The sequence below is a fragment of the Myotis lucifugus genome, unplaced genomic scaffold (genome assembly GCF_000147115.1).
Source record: "Myotis lucifugus unplaced genomic scaffold, Myoluc2.0 scaffold_157, whole genome shotgun sequence".
Classification (NCBI taxonomy): Eukaryota; Metazoa; Chordata; class Mammalia; order Chiroptera; family Vespertilionidae; genus Myotis; species Myotis lucifugus.
The window spans coordinates 2,744,016-2,757,792 of record NW_005871205.1 but is presented as its reverse complement, the minus strand read 5'-3'; the positions used below and the strand labels follow the sequence as shown (position 1 = coordinate 2,757,792).

Genomic DNA, 13,777 nt, shown 5'->3' with positions numbered 1-13,777 from the left:
ATCAGCTTTAAAGAAACCAAAGCTTTGTCTAATGTCTACTTTGGAGGGACCCAAAGTGCCCTGATGAATTGGTCAAGACATCAATTCCTTTAAAAGTGATCATATTAAACAGCCTGCCCTGAGAGCCACAGAGACACGGACACAAACCTGCTCAGAGGGTGCTTGCAGCCCAGCCAGCAGGAGCTGCTCTTAGTTGTGATTCTTCCCGGAACAATTTCATGGCGGTGCTGTGCTGACTTATTATGTCCTGCCCAGCCTACATTAATAATAACAATAGTGACTGCTTATTAAGTGCTTACTGTGTGGCCCTTCACATGCTTTATTTCATTTAACTTTCACAGTGACTGTGTAGGGAGGGCATTATGATTACCCCCATTTTATTGAAGAAAAACTGAGGCTCATCGAGGTTAGGTAACTTTTTGGAGTCACACAGCTAGCAAGAAGTAGACCTCTGATGTGCTTAACCGATGTGTCAAAATGTGCAAATTTACATAAAGAACCTTTTATTCTATTCTCATGTAATTGGGACAATAGTACATGACAGATAAAATTCACATTGTAACAATCCCATAAACATATGTATTTTTAGCCCTAGCCAGTTTGGCTCAGTGGATAGAGCGTCAACCTGCGGACTCAAAGGTCCCGGGTTCGATTCTGGTCAAGGGCATGTACCTTGGTTGCGGGCACATCCCCAGTGGGGAGTGTGCAGGAGGCAGCTGATGGATGTTTCTCTCTCATCGATGTTTCTAACTCTCTATCCCTCTCCCTTCCTCTCTGTAAAAAATCAATAAAATATATTAAAAACATATGTATTTTTAAACCAATAAAAAATAGATATCCTCAATTGCTAATTCTTGAAAGTGTAAATGCAAGGTTTGCCCTATCAGGTGAGACCCTCAAAGGGCTAGACCTGTCCCCTGCCATGGCTGGCGTGGTGCAATTCACACACTGGGGTACCAGTGGGAAGTAATACTTTCCTAGCATGATTTAAGTTGTGTGAAATCCTCTAATGTTTTGGCTGCTGTGAAAATCAAACCTCTCCTCAGACTTGCCCCAAGGGCGGCAAGGGGCGCGGGGTGGGTGGGTGGGGAGAGCAGCACCCAGGCGGGACCCAAGCGAGGGATGGTTCTGGGCCAGCCCAGGGACACTGGTCAAATTCTCAGGATGTCAGATTATTAGTCATCTAACCTGAGCATGACCATGTTCAGTGAGATGAGCTACAATTTTCTGCATAAGCTCAGGCTTTCCTGGAGCAATGACATCCCTGGTAGTAAAACCTGGCCCCACCTAGTAACTTAGGTATCCATACACACCTAGATCTTAAGAAGATGTCTTTCCTAATTACTGTCTTCTCTAAGAATCCATAAAAAGAAACAGACTTTGAACCCAATTTAATTATTTACTTGACCCTACTGTCATAAAGCGTTCAAATTCAAGTATTATAAAGATGGCAGCGGGGAAAGGATTCAGGGTTCTCAGACAGAGGAACAATTGGCCAAGGGAGTCAGCTTTTCAAAGCTCCGCAGGTAAGTGGGAAAACATGTCAGCTGAGGGAAATCCGTTCTGAAAAGTTGCTACCTTGGCCGGGTGGAAGGGAAGGGGAGAAATCAATCTTCCTCCTTAAGAAGGTGCTAGTATACTTTCAGTTTCTACTGAGCACCCACAGGGAGCTGTGCTTGAGAAAACTCTATTAATGACCGACTTCTGAAATCACTGCCGTTACCACGTGTCATAATCTTTTTGGCAAAATTGAAAAGTTACAAAAGAATCAATATTAGTACTAATTGTCTCTTGTTGAAAGATTGATACGGGCTTGCCAGCCAGATAGGGTGAGCCTGGCAGGAACGAAACTGACTCCTGTCAGGACAGGCCTGGGATGGGGTCAAAACTCCAAGTTGCTAAGGTCTGTGGAGTAGGCAGGGACTGGAAGGATTAACAGCAGCTTTTTCTTTTTCTTTTTCCTTTTTGAGAGAGAGAGAGAGAGAGAGAGAGCGAGAGAGAGAGAGAGAGCTTGTTTTTCCACTTATTCATGCATTCACTGTTTGCTTCTTGTATATGCTCTGACAGGGGATTGAACCCGAAAAACTTTAGTGTATAAGGATGACACTTTAACCGACTGAACTACCTAGCCAGGGCCACAGCAGCTTCTTAAAAGAAGAGAATACTAATCTAGGCAGTAGAGTGGTTAAGAGCACAGCCTTGGGAGTCCTGGGTTCAAATCCTGAGCCTGGTATTTACCGTCTTTGGGATCTTGGGCAAATTATATAATCTCTCCAAACCTTTAGAAATGACCTCAGAAGGGCTGTTAGAAGCTTAACTGGTATTTAAATAACGTATGTAAAGTGTTTGGCACCATGTCTGTTGGACAGAAAACACTCCAGATGTGGTTCTACTATATTCATAGTGTACTCTTGAAAGGAAGTAAATACATTTTTTTTTCTAGATGGAAGTGGAGAATATTTTAGGGAGGGAATGGCAACAGCAAAACACAGGAGAAAAAGAAGCCTTTATTATTTATTGTTTTAGTCCACACTGGGTGAAGGAGTCCTTAAGGAGTATCACGAAAAGGAGAACAGTGGAGGGATGGGGGAAAGTAGAGATTAGCATGCTTTAAGCCTGGTTGGCGTGGCTCAGCAGTTGAGCGTCGACTCATGAACCAGGAGGTCACGGTTCGATTCCTGGTCAGGGCACATGCCCGGGTTGTGGGCTTGATCCCCTGTGTGGGGTGGGAAAGAGGCAGCCGATCAATGATTCTCTCTCCTCATTGCACTTAGAACTTAGGAGTCAGAACGGGATTTTTTGAAAACTAAAAATATCATCATTATAACTGGGATGACTCATCTGGTACTTCACTGTAAGTGCATAATGGACAAGACGAAGGTTCATAAACTCAGTGTAGCTCAAAGTACAGAAACAACTACATTTTCTTCCCACCCCCACCCCCAGATCCGACTTAAATTCGTTAAAGATGGCACAGAAGAGCAGCGGCCTAATGCGAATGTGCAGCTTTCTTCTCTTAGTGATCTTATTTCTGCCACGTGGAATGACAAGTAAGTTCATATTTCTTTCGCCTCTTTAAATAAAAAAAAAGTTCAGGTTAAAAATGATGGGTGGGCATTGGAAAAATCCAAAATCCAAATTGGAATGAAGACATAGTTGCTCTGGTTCAGAGTATAGGAGTCAGATAACATCATAAAATTTAAATGGAAAATATTTTTATGGTTCTCCTAGTATAGAAGTATCCTATTCTCTCCAGAGCCACAGCCACAATTTCCCTACATTTTAATGCATTGTATTACTAATCATACCCAAAATAATCTGAAGTTTATTTGAACATACACTTACACAAAAATCTTTCCTGCATTTGCTCCCTGCCCCAATCTAGAACTAGCTTTCCCCCTCCATTTTAAAAGTAATATATAGTCGCTGTAAAATAAATTAGGAAATACAGGGTGTCTCAAAAAATGTATACATCCTTTAACAGCTGGTAGCTCAATTTTGAAAATGAAATGTATTTCAATAAAGACTGCCTTCATAATGATTCAATATGTGTATATACATTTGTGGGACATGCTATTTATAAAAGTAAAAATCCCACCAAATCCCATCATCCAAACACAGCCATTCAACGTTTTGGTGTATATTCTCCCAGATTAAAAAACAAAGCAACCAACAAACAAAACCTAGGCTGAAGTCTCATTATTTTTTTCCAGTCGTTTCTGTTTGTTTGTTTTTTAAAGTTAATGTGTTTACAGACTATTTTAACCAATGGTATATAGGGGGCAAGTTTCTGGTGGCTAAAGTTACTTTTTACCTTTTGTTACTTGCTTCTGAACCAGGAAAGTAAAAACTGAAATTTGGGTATGTTATATGATGGATGAGTTTCTAAAAATGAGAAATGAAAACAAAGTACTTTATATCCTAATCATCCACCTCATAATGACTTATCTGTCCACAAACCACAGCTGTTTAAATATCTTTTTATTTCACTGCATTGCCAACACAATATTAAATCATCAGATATGGAAGACCAAATTCTATCACCTAATCAGAAATGTTTTCAATCAGCTTTTGCCCATATGCAATTTTGATACATTTATAGTAATTATTAGAGATAATTTATATTCTGCCTATTCACTTAATGTTTCGTCTTAAATACTTTTTCATTTTACTATAGTGCTTTTTTTCTTTGTATTTCTTTGTATTTCTCCACTCCCACTTTGCTACATCCAACCCCTTGAAGTAAACAAATTAAATCTGGTAAGCATTTCTCTACTTTTTTCTCTATTTTCATCAATGCTATTCCCTATATATATATAGATAGAATTTTTCCCCAACACTTTTCCTCATAAATGTGTGTGTGTTTGTGTGTGTGTGTGTGTGTGTGTGTGTGTGTGTGTAAATAGAGTAATTCTGTACATACTGTTTTCTAACTCAATGGTTCTCAAACCTCACTACACATTAGAATCATCTGGGGCTTTAAAAAAAAATCCATGCCCAGGTTGCACTCCTATCAATTAATAAGAAAGTCTGGGGTGGGATCAAGGCATCAGCAATTTTTTAAAAATCTCCAGGTGATTCCAAGGTGCAGCAAAATTTGGTAACCATTTGCAGCTTTTCCTTCCTGTAGTCAATAATACAGGACGGACCCTTTTCCTGGTAAAATCACACAGATCGATACGACTACCTTGATTTCATTGTTCTGATGAAACATGTAGGGTCGTTTAGGTTGTTCACTCTGTGGTAATAGTTTCCTCCTGCACCCCCAGGCTCTGTTTTAACTGTGAATGGGAAAACCGAGAGCCACGTTCTGAACACTCAGCTGGGCTCCGAAGAATCTCTGAAGTGTGCTGTTCAGAACCACACGGGGGACGAAGGACTTCTCTGGTTCCGAGAAGGGGGGGCAGTGGATTTGAAGTCCGAAAACAAAATCAATTCCAGCGCCGTCTGTGTGACTGCCATCAGTGAGGATGACAATGGAGTCACCTTTACCTGCAAGCTGCAGAGGGACCAGTCCGTGTCCATCTCTGTGGTGCTGAACGTCCCTTGTGAGTAAAAGGAGAGACACTGTGAGCCAGTCGGTGTGGTCTGCACTGCACTCAGGGGTAGCTGAAGTCTGGGTCTAAAGAGTATGTGCATTGTAACATTTGCTTGATATTGCCAAATTGTCCTACTTACGCTCCCACAGCAAAGCACCAAGGGGCCTATTTCCCCACAACTCATGAGCACTGAGTGTGTCATTTGCCAGCTTGATATAAAATTTTATTTGAATTTCAAAAATTAAGAATGAGGGTGGCCCTAATTGGATGGAGCTTTGGCCTGTGGACCAAAGGGTCCCAGGTTCGATTCCGGTCAAGGGCACACACCTCGGTTGCAGGCTCCTCCCTGGCCCGGGCCCTGGTCAGGGTGCGTGCAGGAGGCAACCAATTGATGTGTTTCTTTCATATCAATGTTTCTCTCTGTCTTTCCCTCTTTCTTCCACTCCCCCTAAAAATCAATGGAAAAATATCCTCGGGTGAGGATTAAAAAAAAAAAGAATGAGGGTGTTCACCTTTTCATGAATATATTGGTTGTTCATGTTTAAAACCTCAAAAGATGAAGCTCTTTGATGGCTGGGTTGCAGGAATTGGTCACCCACTGGTGGAACTATATGGCGTTAGGGGTCCTTTAAATGATTCGACATGAGGGTGGTGTGGGTGGTGGGTGAGGGGTGATGTGGGTTAGGGTGATGATGTGGTAGGGATTTGGTAGAAAGAGCTCTGGACTCACGTTCAGCAGGCTTTTCTGTGAAAAGTTGATGCCACTGCTCCTGAGATAAAAGGGTGGAGAAAATGCCAAAGAATCCAGCTCTGGAAAATACTGGCGACCTGCAGCTTGAGTTTCCAGTGCGAACATTTGCTTGTTCCTGGGAAAAGGAGTTTTGTTTTTTTATTTGCTATGAATTAATGAAATGTGATTTTTTAGCAAGCTTCCCTTTGCATACTTTGATAGAACACAAAACTATCAGGGGCCCTTGGGGGTCTTGTAATGCCTATGACGTGACAAATGAGGAAACTGAGGCTCAGACTGAGGCCAGAATTATCACAGCGGGAGCTGGGAGCAGAACACAACCCCCAGGCTCTTAATCTAGTGTTCTTCCCCTTGTACCTTCTTAAGGGAGGCACGGCAGAAATGCCATCATTTGGTGGCTTTAAAGAAAAAGATTTTCGTTTTCCAACCTGAATCCATAATCATCTGTATAACAACCTCTGAAATATTGTTGTCGCCAGTTGGTCAGTGGCTCATAGTGACAAACTGATACTCATTAATCAATAAGTCAAAATGAGGCCATAAATGATGACAAGAATAGCATGTAAAGTCCTGAGAAAGTATTATTATTATAAATAGCAGTTGATAATACACTATTTGGGGGAGTGTGCGCAGAAATGGGTTCTTTCATACACTGTTGCTGAAAGCATAAATCGAGACCACCTCTTTTGCAATATCTTTCAAAATTTCAAGTGTGTTTACCCTATGAGACCCAGCATCTCTATTTCTAGACGTTAACCTTGGAGAAACACACGCACATGTGCGTAGAGACATATACAAGCATACTTATTGAAGCTCTGTTTAACATTTTAAAAATGAATAAAACCGAATTCCCATCAAAATAACATGGTTAGAGTCATATATTCCACTATAGGACTCTAAAAGCAATAAGCTAGCTCCAGCCGGTTTGGCTCAGTGGATAGAGCATTGGCCTATGGATCAAAGGGTCCCGGGTTCGATTCCGGTTAAGGATACATACCTCGGTTGCAGGCTCCTCCCTGGCCCGGGCCCTGATCAGGGCTCATGCAGGAGGCAACCAAGCGATGTGTTTCTCTCACATCGATATTTCTCTCTGTCTTTCCCTCTCTCTTCCACTCTCTCTCTAAAAATCAATGGAAAAATATCCTTGGGTGAGGATTAAAAAATAATAATAAATAAAAATAAAAGCAATGAGCTAGATCTCTGTGGTTCAATGTGGATATACCTAAAAAATATTCAAGTTATTGAAAGAATTCAATCTTTCATGTAAACCCTTCTCACCCTCCTAAAACAATACAATATATTTCCTATGGGTACATTATATGTAAAAAAAAATAGCCTACTTTTAAAAAAAAGATGCAAGGATTTATATGAAATGTATAATGATGGGTATCTCTAAGAAGTCAGGAAATTATGAGGATAGAGTCAAGGAGGACCTGAACTTTATCTGAAATGTATTATTATTACTTTAAATATGTTTTATTGACTTTTGGAGAGAGGAAGGGAGAGAGAGAAACATTGAACAGCTGCCTCCTGTACGCACCCCACTAAGGATCGAGCCCACAACCGGGGCATGTGCCCTGACTGGGAATTGAACCGGTGCCCTCCTGGTGCTTGGGATGATGCTCAACCAACTGAGCCACACTGACCAGGCATGAAATGTATTTTTTTTTAATGTACTGATTTGAGAGAGAAAGAGAAAGGATGAGAGAGAAAGAGAGAGAGATCTATTTGTTTGTTGTTCCACCTATTTATGCATTCATTTGCTGGTTCTTGTATGTGCCTGACTGGGGAGATCGAACCTGCAACTTTGGCATATCAGGACAACACACTAACCAACTGAGCTACATAGTCAGTTTTTTTTTTTTAAAGAAATACATATAGCTGATGAGCTTATGTTAATTTTAAATAGTTAAATAAAAAGCAACAACTGATAGGACCTGTGGAACTGGTGGAACTGGTTATGTTTGGCAACTATGTTCTGTATTCAAGCAGCTTCCTACATATCTGAATGCCATCACACATCCTTGTTGGATACAGATACAGACTTCAAGCTCATTCCAAAGAGCAGCAAAATGTCATTCTTCTGAGAGTTATTAATAGCACAGCCTTCTCCGGGTCTAATTATTCAGTGTGCAGATTATACAGGCTCCTTCCTCCCTCCTTCTCCGCCTTGACGTCTTTCCTACAGCCCACTTCTCGGGCATTTCATTACTCTTTTGCACCCTGGCCAGAAACTGCAAAGGGCGTGAAGAGGGGAGAGTCAGCTCAGCCATTTCTCCTCCTAAAGGTTGGAAAGGCCTGGTGGGGAGGAGGGTCGGATTATTTGGTGACGATAAATGTGTCCGACTATCGATGGGTCTGTAACTGCCCTCATCATGGAGGAAGTAAGGAGTTGCTCGCACGGAGGAATGAAAGGGAGTGAGGAAGCCACGCTCATCGTCCATAGACGCCGGAGTTGCCACGACTGGAACACCTCTGGGAGGGGGACATCATTTCTAGAGGACTGTTGAGGAAATGCAAACACGCACTGGTAAATGTGTGGTCAGAGCAAATGTGAAAGTGGAGGTTGTGAGGAGTGCTCAAAACCACCATACGGTAATGATCGTGCTAACCAGCACGGTGAGAAATTCTTTACAGGCATTATCTCACTTCATCTTCCACAGCAATGCATAAGGTAGCTATGATCCCACTTTTTAGATAAGGAAATTGAGCAGTTACTTAGCAGTTAAGTAACTTTCCCAAGGTCACAGTAAGTGATGTAGTTGGAATGAGAGCCCACTGCAATGCCTGCTTTCTTTTTTTTTTTTTTAATATATTTTATTGATTTTTTTACAGAGAGGAAGGGAGAAGGAGAGGGATAGAGAGTCAGAAACATCGATGAGAGAGAAACATCGATCAGCTGCCTCCTGCACACTCCCCACGGGGGATGTGCCTGCAACCAAGGCACATGCCCTTGACCGGAATCGAACCCGGGACCCTTCAGTCTGCAGGCCAACGCTCTATCCACTGAGCCAAACTGGTCAGGGCAATGCCTGCTTTCTTAACATTATACTGTTTTATCCACCACTAGCACAGATTGGTTAGTGTTACAAATTGGTACAGATTCATTATTATATACTCGAGGCCCAGTGCATGAATTCGTGCACGGGTGGGGTCTGGCCAGCCCGCCCCGATCGGGGTGGGGGTACCTATGGGGGGAGGGGCCGTAGGCAGTTGGCCAGTCAGCCCTGCCCCCTGACTGAATTCCTGGTGGAACTCCCGGGTTGAGGGGACAATTTGCATATTAGCCTTTGATTATATAGGATATTTGCTTCCTGGTTTGTCTTCTCCACCACATTAGAAGTTCTATTAAGTTTGGAAATGGATGCATGTTATTTACCATTGTACCCGTGGTTCCTAGCCCAGTGCTTGGCATACAGTAGTCACTCAGTAAATTTTTGTCAAATGAATGAATGACTAGATGAGACAGACTGAAGATCTTGAACATTATCTGCTAATTAAACCTCAATGCTTGTGTCTTGCAGTTCCTCCGCTCCTCAGTGGAAATGACTACCAAACAGTTGAGGAAGGCAGTGCTGTGAAGCTGGTTTGCAATGTGAAATCCAACCCCCAGGCCCAAATGATGTGGTACAGAAACAGCAGCATCCTGACCTTAGAGAAAAACCATCACCAAGTCCAACAGACAAGTGAGTCTCTTCAGCTGTCCATCACCAAAGTCAAGAAATCTGACAATGGAACCTACAGCTGTTTCGCATATTCACCTCTGGAAACAAAGACAAAGGACTTTCACCTCTTTGTCAAAGGTAACTCTCTTTTTAAATAATATACAGCAGAGTGCAAAACTTGGAATAGATGCTCAGTAAATATTTTTCATGCCCAGCTGGCATGGTTCAGTGGTTGAGCGTCAACCTATGAACCAAGAGGTCACAGTTTGATTCCCGGTCAAGGGCACATGCCCGGGTTGCAGGCTCAATCCCCAGTGTGGGGCATACAAGAGGCAGCCGATCAATGATTCTCTCTCATCATTGATGTTTCTATCTCTCTTTCCTTCTCTCTTCCTCTCTGAAATCAATAAAAATATATTTTAAAATGTATTTTTCATGACAACAAATGATGATGACAATTATGATTAGCAGCGAGGATTTTCTTTGGTGAATTATCCCATTCAAGGAGTTTCCCACGAAGAACTCTCATCCTTCCTTTTAGGGAAATGATGCCCTTTCCTTAAAGGACACTGCCTTTTGAGCAAAGGTCCTTTTCTAGAACTATCTGGGGGAAGATGATTCTGGTAGGCTTTTAGGGGGGAGTATTTCCATGAACTCTCCTGGGCAACAAGGTTTGTAAAATCTGGACTTTTGAGTTCACAGCCTAGTGACAAACAGAAGTCAGAAACACATAGTGAAGAAAGATGCTGACTCGATAAGAAAACGGATCTCTAAAACCACTCCTAACTCTGAAAATGTAACATGCAGGCTAATCAGAAGAGGGAGTAGGGGGCTCTAGGGGTGGGGGTGAGTTCCTTCTTGGTTTCCTGCTTCATTTACCCAGGTTTGTCACCTCTGCGATATAGGGATAAATGAAGCTCCAACTGATTGACCCTCCTCATATTTCTTGTTCATACAAAAAGAGAAAAGCGAGATCCTGGTGTAGCAGATGCCGAAAATGCTCATGCGCACATTTCCTGGTCTGGGGCCAGGAAGCTAGAAGCAGCCAAACAAGCCGAGGCGCGTATATCTTGTTAGAACATTATTTATTCACTTTGCCATTCGCCCACTCATTGCCTTCCTTGCCAGTTCCCAGGAAGCCAATTGAACCCCGGCCAGGAGTGTAGGACTGATGGGAGCATAGGGCTTCTTATTTCCTCCCCGTCAGGGGGTGAATGGCTGGTGGGGAGGAAGAACTGCTGTGGCCAATCACTGTGGTTGCTGGCCCAGTTCAGTCATTTGTCATGCAGAACAGTGACAGTAAGCCCAGGGGCTACTTGCTTTAAAAACCAACCCCACAAAGAAGCTAAGAATCAGTGGAAGGGGCACCAGATTGAAGTCTATGGCTATTCACTGCCCCCCGCCCCCCCCTCCACACACACACAAAAGCATGGTTGGTGGGAGCCTCAGGCCATACCATTCCGACTGGCTGTCAGGCCCACAGGCAGACATATTGTCCCTCTCGGTTAGGAAGGAATCATAATTGTTCCATGTCACATAAAAGATATACAACTTGTGTGACAAGCAGGATGCCAGTTTGACAACCTGGCTTTCAGGTGGGCAGGATTTGTTTGAGGTGGAGCTCTTCCAAACCAACTTGTTTTTCTTATTTCTTCCTGCTTTACGCCTTCCCTGGTTGTTGGCTGCCTTGGCAGCGTAAGCACTCTGCTGCCGGTGGTCAGGCTACTCGCCAAGTTTGCCATGAGCCTCTCTCAGCTGCAGGGCTCAGTGGGGTAGTTTCAATGAGGCCATGCAAAGCTGCAGATGACATCACGGATCTTTTTTCTTGAGCACAGGGTGTTAGCCCACGTGTTGGGATTGTTTTACCCTATGAACATGGGAGGAAAATGCCATTACTACGTCTGTGATTTGGGACATGTAAACTAACCTCTCGAAGCCCCCGGTTCCTCGCCTGTAAAATGGGGATAGAATACCTACTTTGGGGGATTGTTGGGAGGATTTAAGTAAGAGGATGGTATTCGTTAAAGTGCAAGGCATCATGGCTGGCACATATTAGAAGTACATAAGTTAGAAGCATGTAAATGTTAGCTCTCGTTCTCTGTGTTTGCATTTCCAACAGATAGAGGTTCGAGTGTACCCATAGAACCCATTATTGCTGCAACGGTTGTGGTCTTTTTGACGTTGTGCTTCGGACTGATTGCTAGAAGACAAAGGATAATGAAGGTATCTAAGTATTCTAGGCTATTTAGGTAAAACACCATCTAAATAAAAGCCAAGAACCAGCTGTATGAGTGACTAGAGTTAGGAACCATACTTGGACAATCTGGTCTCTCTGCCATATAATCTAAAATGGAAGTTGCTTAAGGGAATAAACATCTTTCATAAACTACTAGAAGCCCAGCGCGCGAAATCGTGTGAGACCCAGACCCGCCCGCCACAAGACCCATCAATGCGCCTCCTGGTGACCGGTCGTTTGGTCGTTACGACTTTACGGCGTTACGATCACTGGCTTTTGATTTTTCTTCCTTTTAAATTTCCTTTTATTGTGGCGATGGCACCTCTGGTACAATAAATAAATGTAGAGAGGAGCATCTGCTCAAGAGTCAGGGATCTGCACGAAAAGGGTGACACTTACTGCTCACCTTTTGAGTTAGGCCACGTGCCCCAGCTGTGGTGGGCTGGAGTTTGAATTGTTGAATGGTTAACCTTGTTGGTTAGCATGATGCAGAGTATGTGGGTGCATGGGTGAGGGCCAGGCCTTTGACTCTACCAGTTAACCCAGTGCCCAAGGGAGGCAAATATGGCAGAAAGCCTCTGAAGAAAGGCGAGCGTGGCCTCGGCCGAGTTCATTATCCAGCAAAAGCCATTCTTCTTGAAACATATGGTAACTGGCTTTTATTTGGGGCAACAATGTCTCCCAAGAAGAAATTCACCGAACCCCTGCTCCCCAATCCAGAGCAAATTTTTCCTACAAAAAAATACTCAATTACGTACAAATCCTGGAAACATTTTGAATTAAGAATTACATCTTTTCTCTAGATGTAATAAAAGTAATCAATGTAGCCAGAGAAATAAGACCTGGACCGTGCAGGGGTGGCTGTGTATGCTAGGCATGTCTGTATTGGTGTGTATTTTTTAGGTAGGAGATTATCAGACACATTGGGGTTTCCTGTCCCTTGAGCCACCTTGATGCATTCAAAATATTGATTAATGGGCCTTTAAAAAGCCAGAAAACTCATTGCCCCTGTTGTGTTTGCCTTTAGTGCTGCATAAAGGGTGAAGATCCTCAAAGAGAAACAGCTCTGTAAGTACTGTGGGCTGGGTCTGCCCGTAAGCGCCGGGGAGCAGTGGTGTGCATCACAAAGCCCATCCCGGGCAAACTCTTCCTGGGATGGGAGGTGCTGGAAGGTGAAGGGGTTCAGAGGAGAACAGAGGGTGGAGGAGAATCTGCCTCCTCTTTAGCGGAAGACGGGCGAGGCCGTTTGGGAGGTTGCCTGGAACTGAGAGTATCTTTGGTCTTAAGCCTACTCTCTCTTTAAACAACTTTGCGCTAATGCTCGTGCAACTGCATTTTTATTGCCCTGCAATGTAAATGAGTGAGAGGGCCTACCCCAGGGGAAGCCACCGCCGTGTTCTCCTCACAGCAAAGTCAGGAGCCACAGTCCTCATCCTAAATCCTGCCTTCTCTTTGGAACTTCCTTTGATCTGTTGGTTCCAGATACGTCAAGTGGGCGGTGGGCATTCTTTCCAAGAGTATGAATTTAATTTTGATTTTTTTATTGTTATGGTCGTCATTAAAATTAATTTCTTGGCTCATTTCAGATGAGAAAGCTGAGGTGCCATCTCATACAGCAAGAATTGTGCATCTGGATCGCCTTGATTTATGTAGCCCCATCTGTATTTATTGCTATTATTAAATTCACTCCTGTCAAATTGTCAGAGGTTATGAAGACGTGTTTCATTAAGCACTTAACAGTAGTTTTTATGACTAATTTGATCTACTTGCGGAACATTTTTATGGAGAAAGCTGATCAGAAGGAAAAGGAAGATTTTTGTTAAGTCTTCTCCTTGAAGGGCGTGTTCATTGAAATTTGTTCTGAAAAGGAAGGTAACTATGTACCATTTAGAGTATATTTTCCTAGAGAGGAGATTAGCAGCTGTTTGGGTTTTACAAATCAGTACACCACCGCCCAAAATAATTGTGGGGCAACTTAGAGTGATCCGTTGTTTTAAGTTGCCAAGGAAGCCTGTAAAAAATACCGATTATCATCTGCTTTCACTGTCGTTATATAAAAGAAATGTTTTGGGGCTGAAACGGGAAG

At 43.0% G+C, this 13,777-nt stretch overlaps 1 protein-coding gene across 1 annotated transcript; it reads left to right on the top strand.

Moving 5' to 3' along the window:
• The first annotated feature begins 1,500 nt into the window (after nucleotides 1-1,500).
• Nucleotides 1,501-13,393, top strand: TMIGD1 (transmembrane and immunoglobulin domain containing 1). The gene is made up of 7 exons (XM_006095555.3): nucleotides 1,501-1,526; nucleotides 2,947-3,050; nucleotides 4,770-5,048; nucleotides 9,315-9,593; nucleotides 11,575-11,678; nucleotides 12,719-12,759; nucleotides 13,278-13,393. Exons 2-7 carry the CDS (start codon nucleotides 2,969-2,971, stop codon nucleotides 13,279-13,281), a joined length of 789 nt encoding a protein of 262 aa, XP_006095617.1. The 5' UTR covers nucleotides 1,501-1,526; nucleotides 2,947-2,968; the 3' UTR covers nucleotides 13,282-13,393.
• The last annotated feature ends 384 nt before the right edge of the window (nucleotides 13,394-13,777 follow it).

What these genes read in the sequence shown, in the direction of transcription:
- TMIGD1 (XM_006095555.3), top strand. Translation starts at nt 2,969, where the DNA reads ATGGCACAGAAGAGCAGCGGCCTAATGCGAATGTGCAGCTTTCTTCTC. An exon ending in TCTGCCACGTGGAATGACAA is followed by an intron (nt 3,051 to 4,769) that starts GTAAGTTCATAT and finishes CTGCACCCCCAG; the next exon opens with GCTCTGTTTTAACTGTGAAT. An exon ending in CTTTCACCTCTTTGTCAAAG is followed by an intron (nt 9,594 to 11,574) that starts GTAACTCTCTTT and finishes CATTTCCAACAG; the next exon opens with ATAGAGGTTCGAGTGTACCC.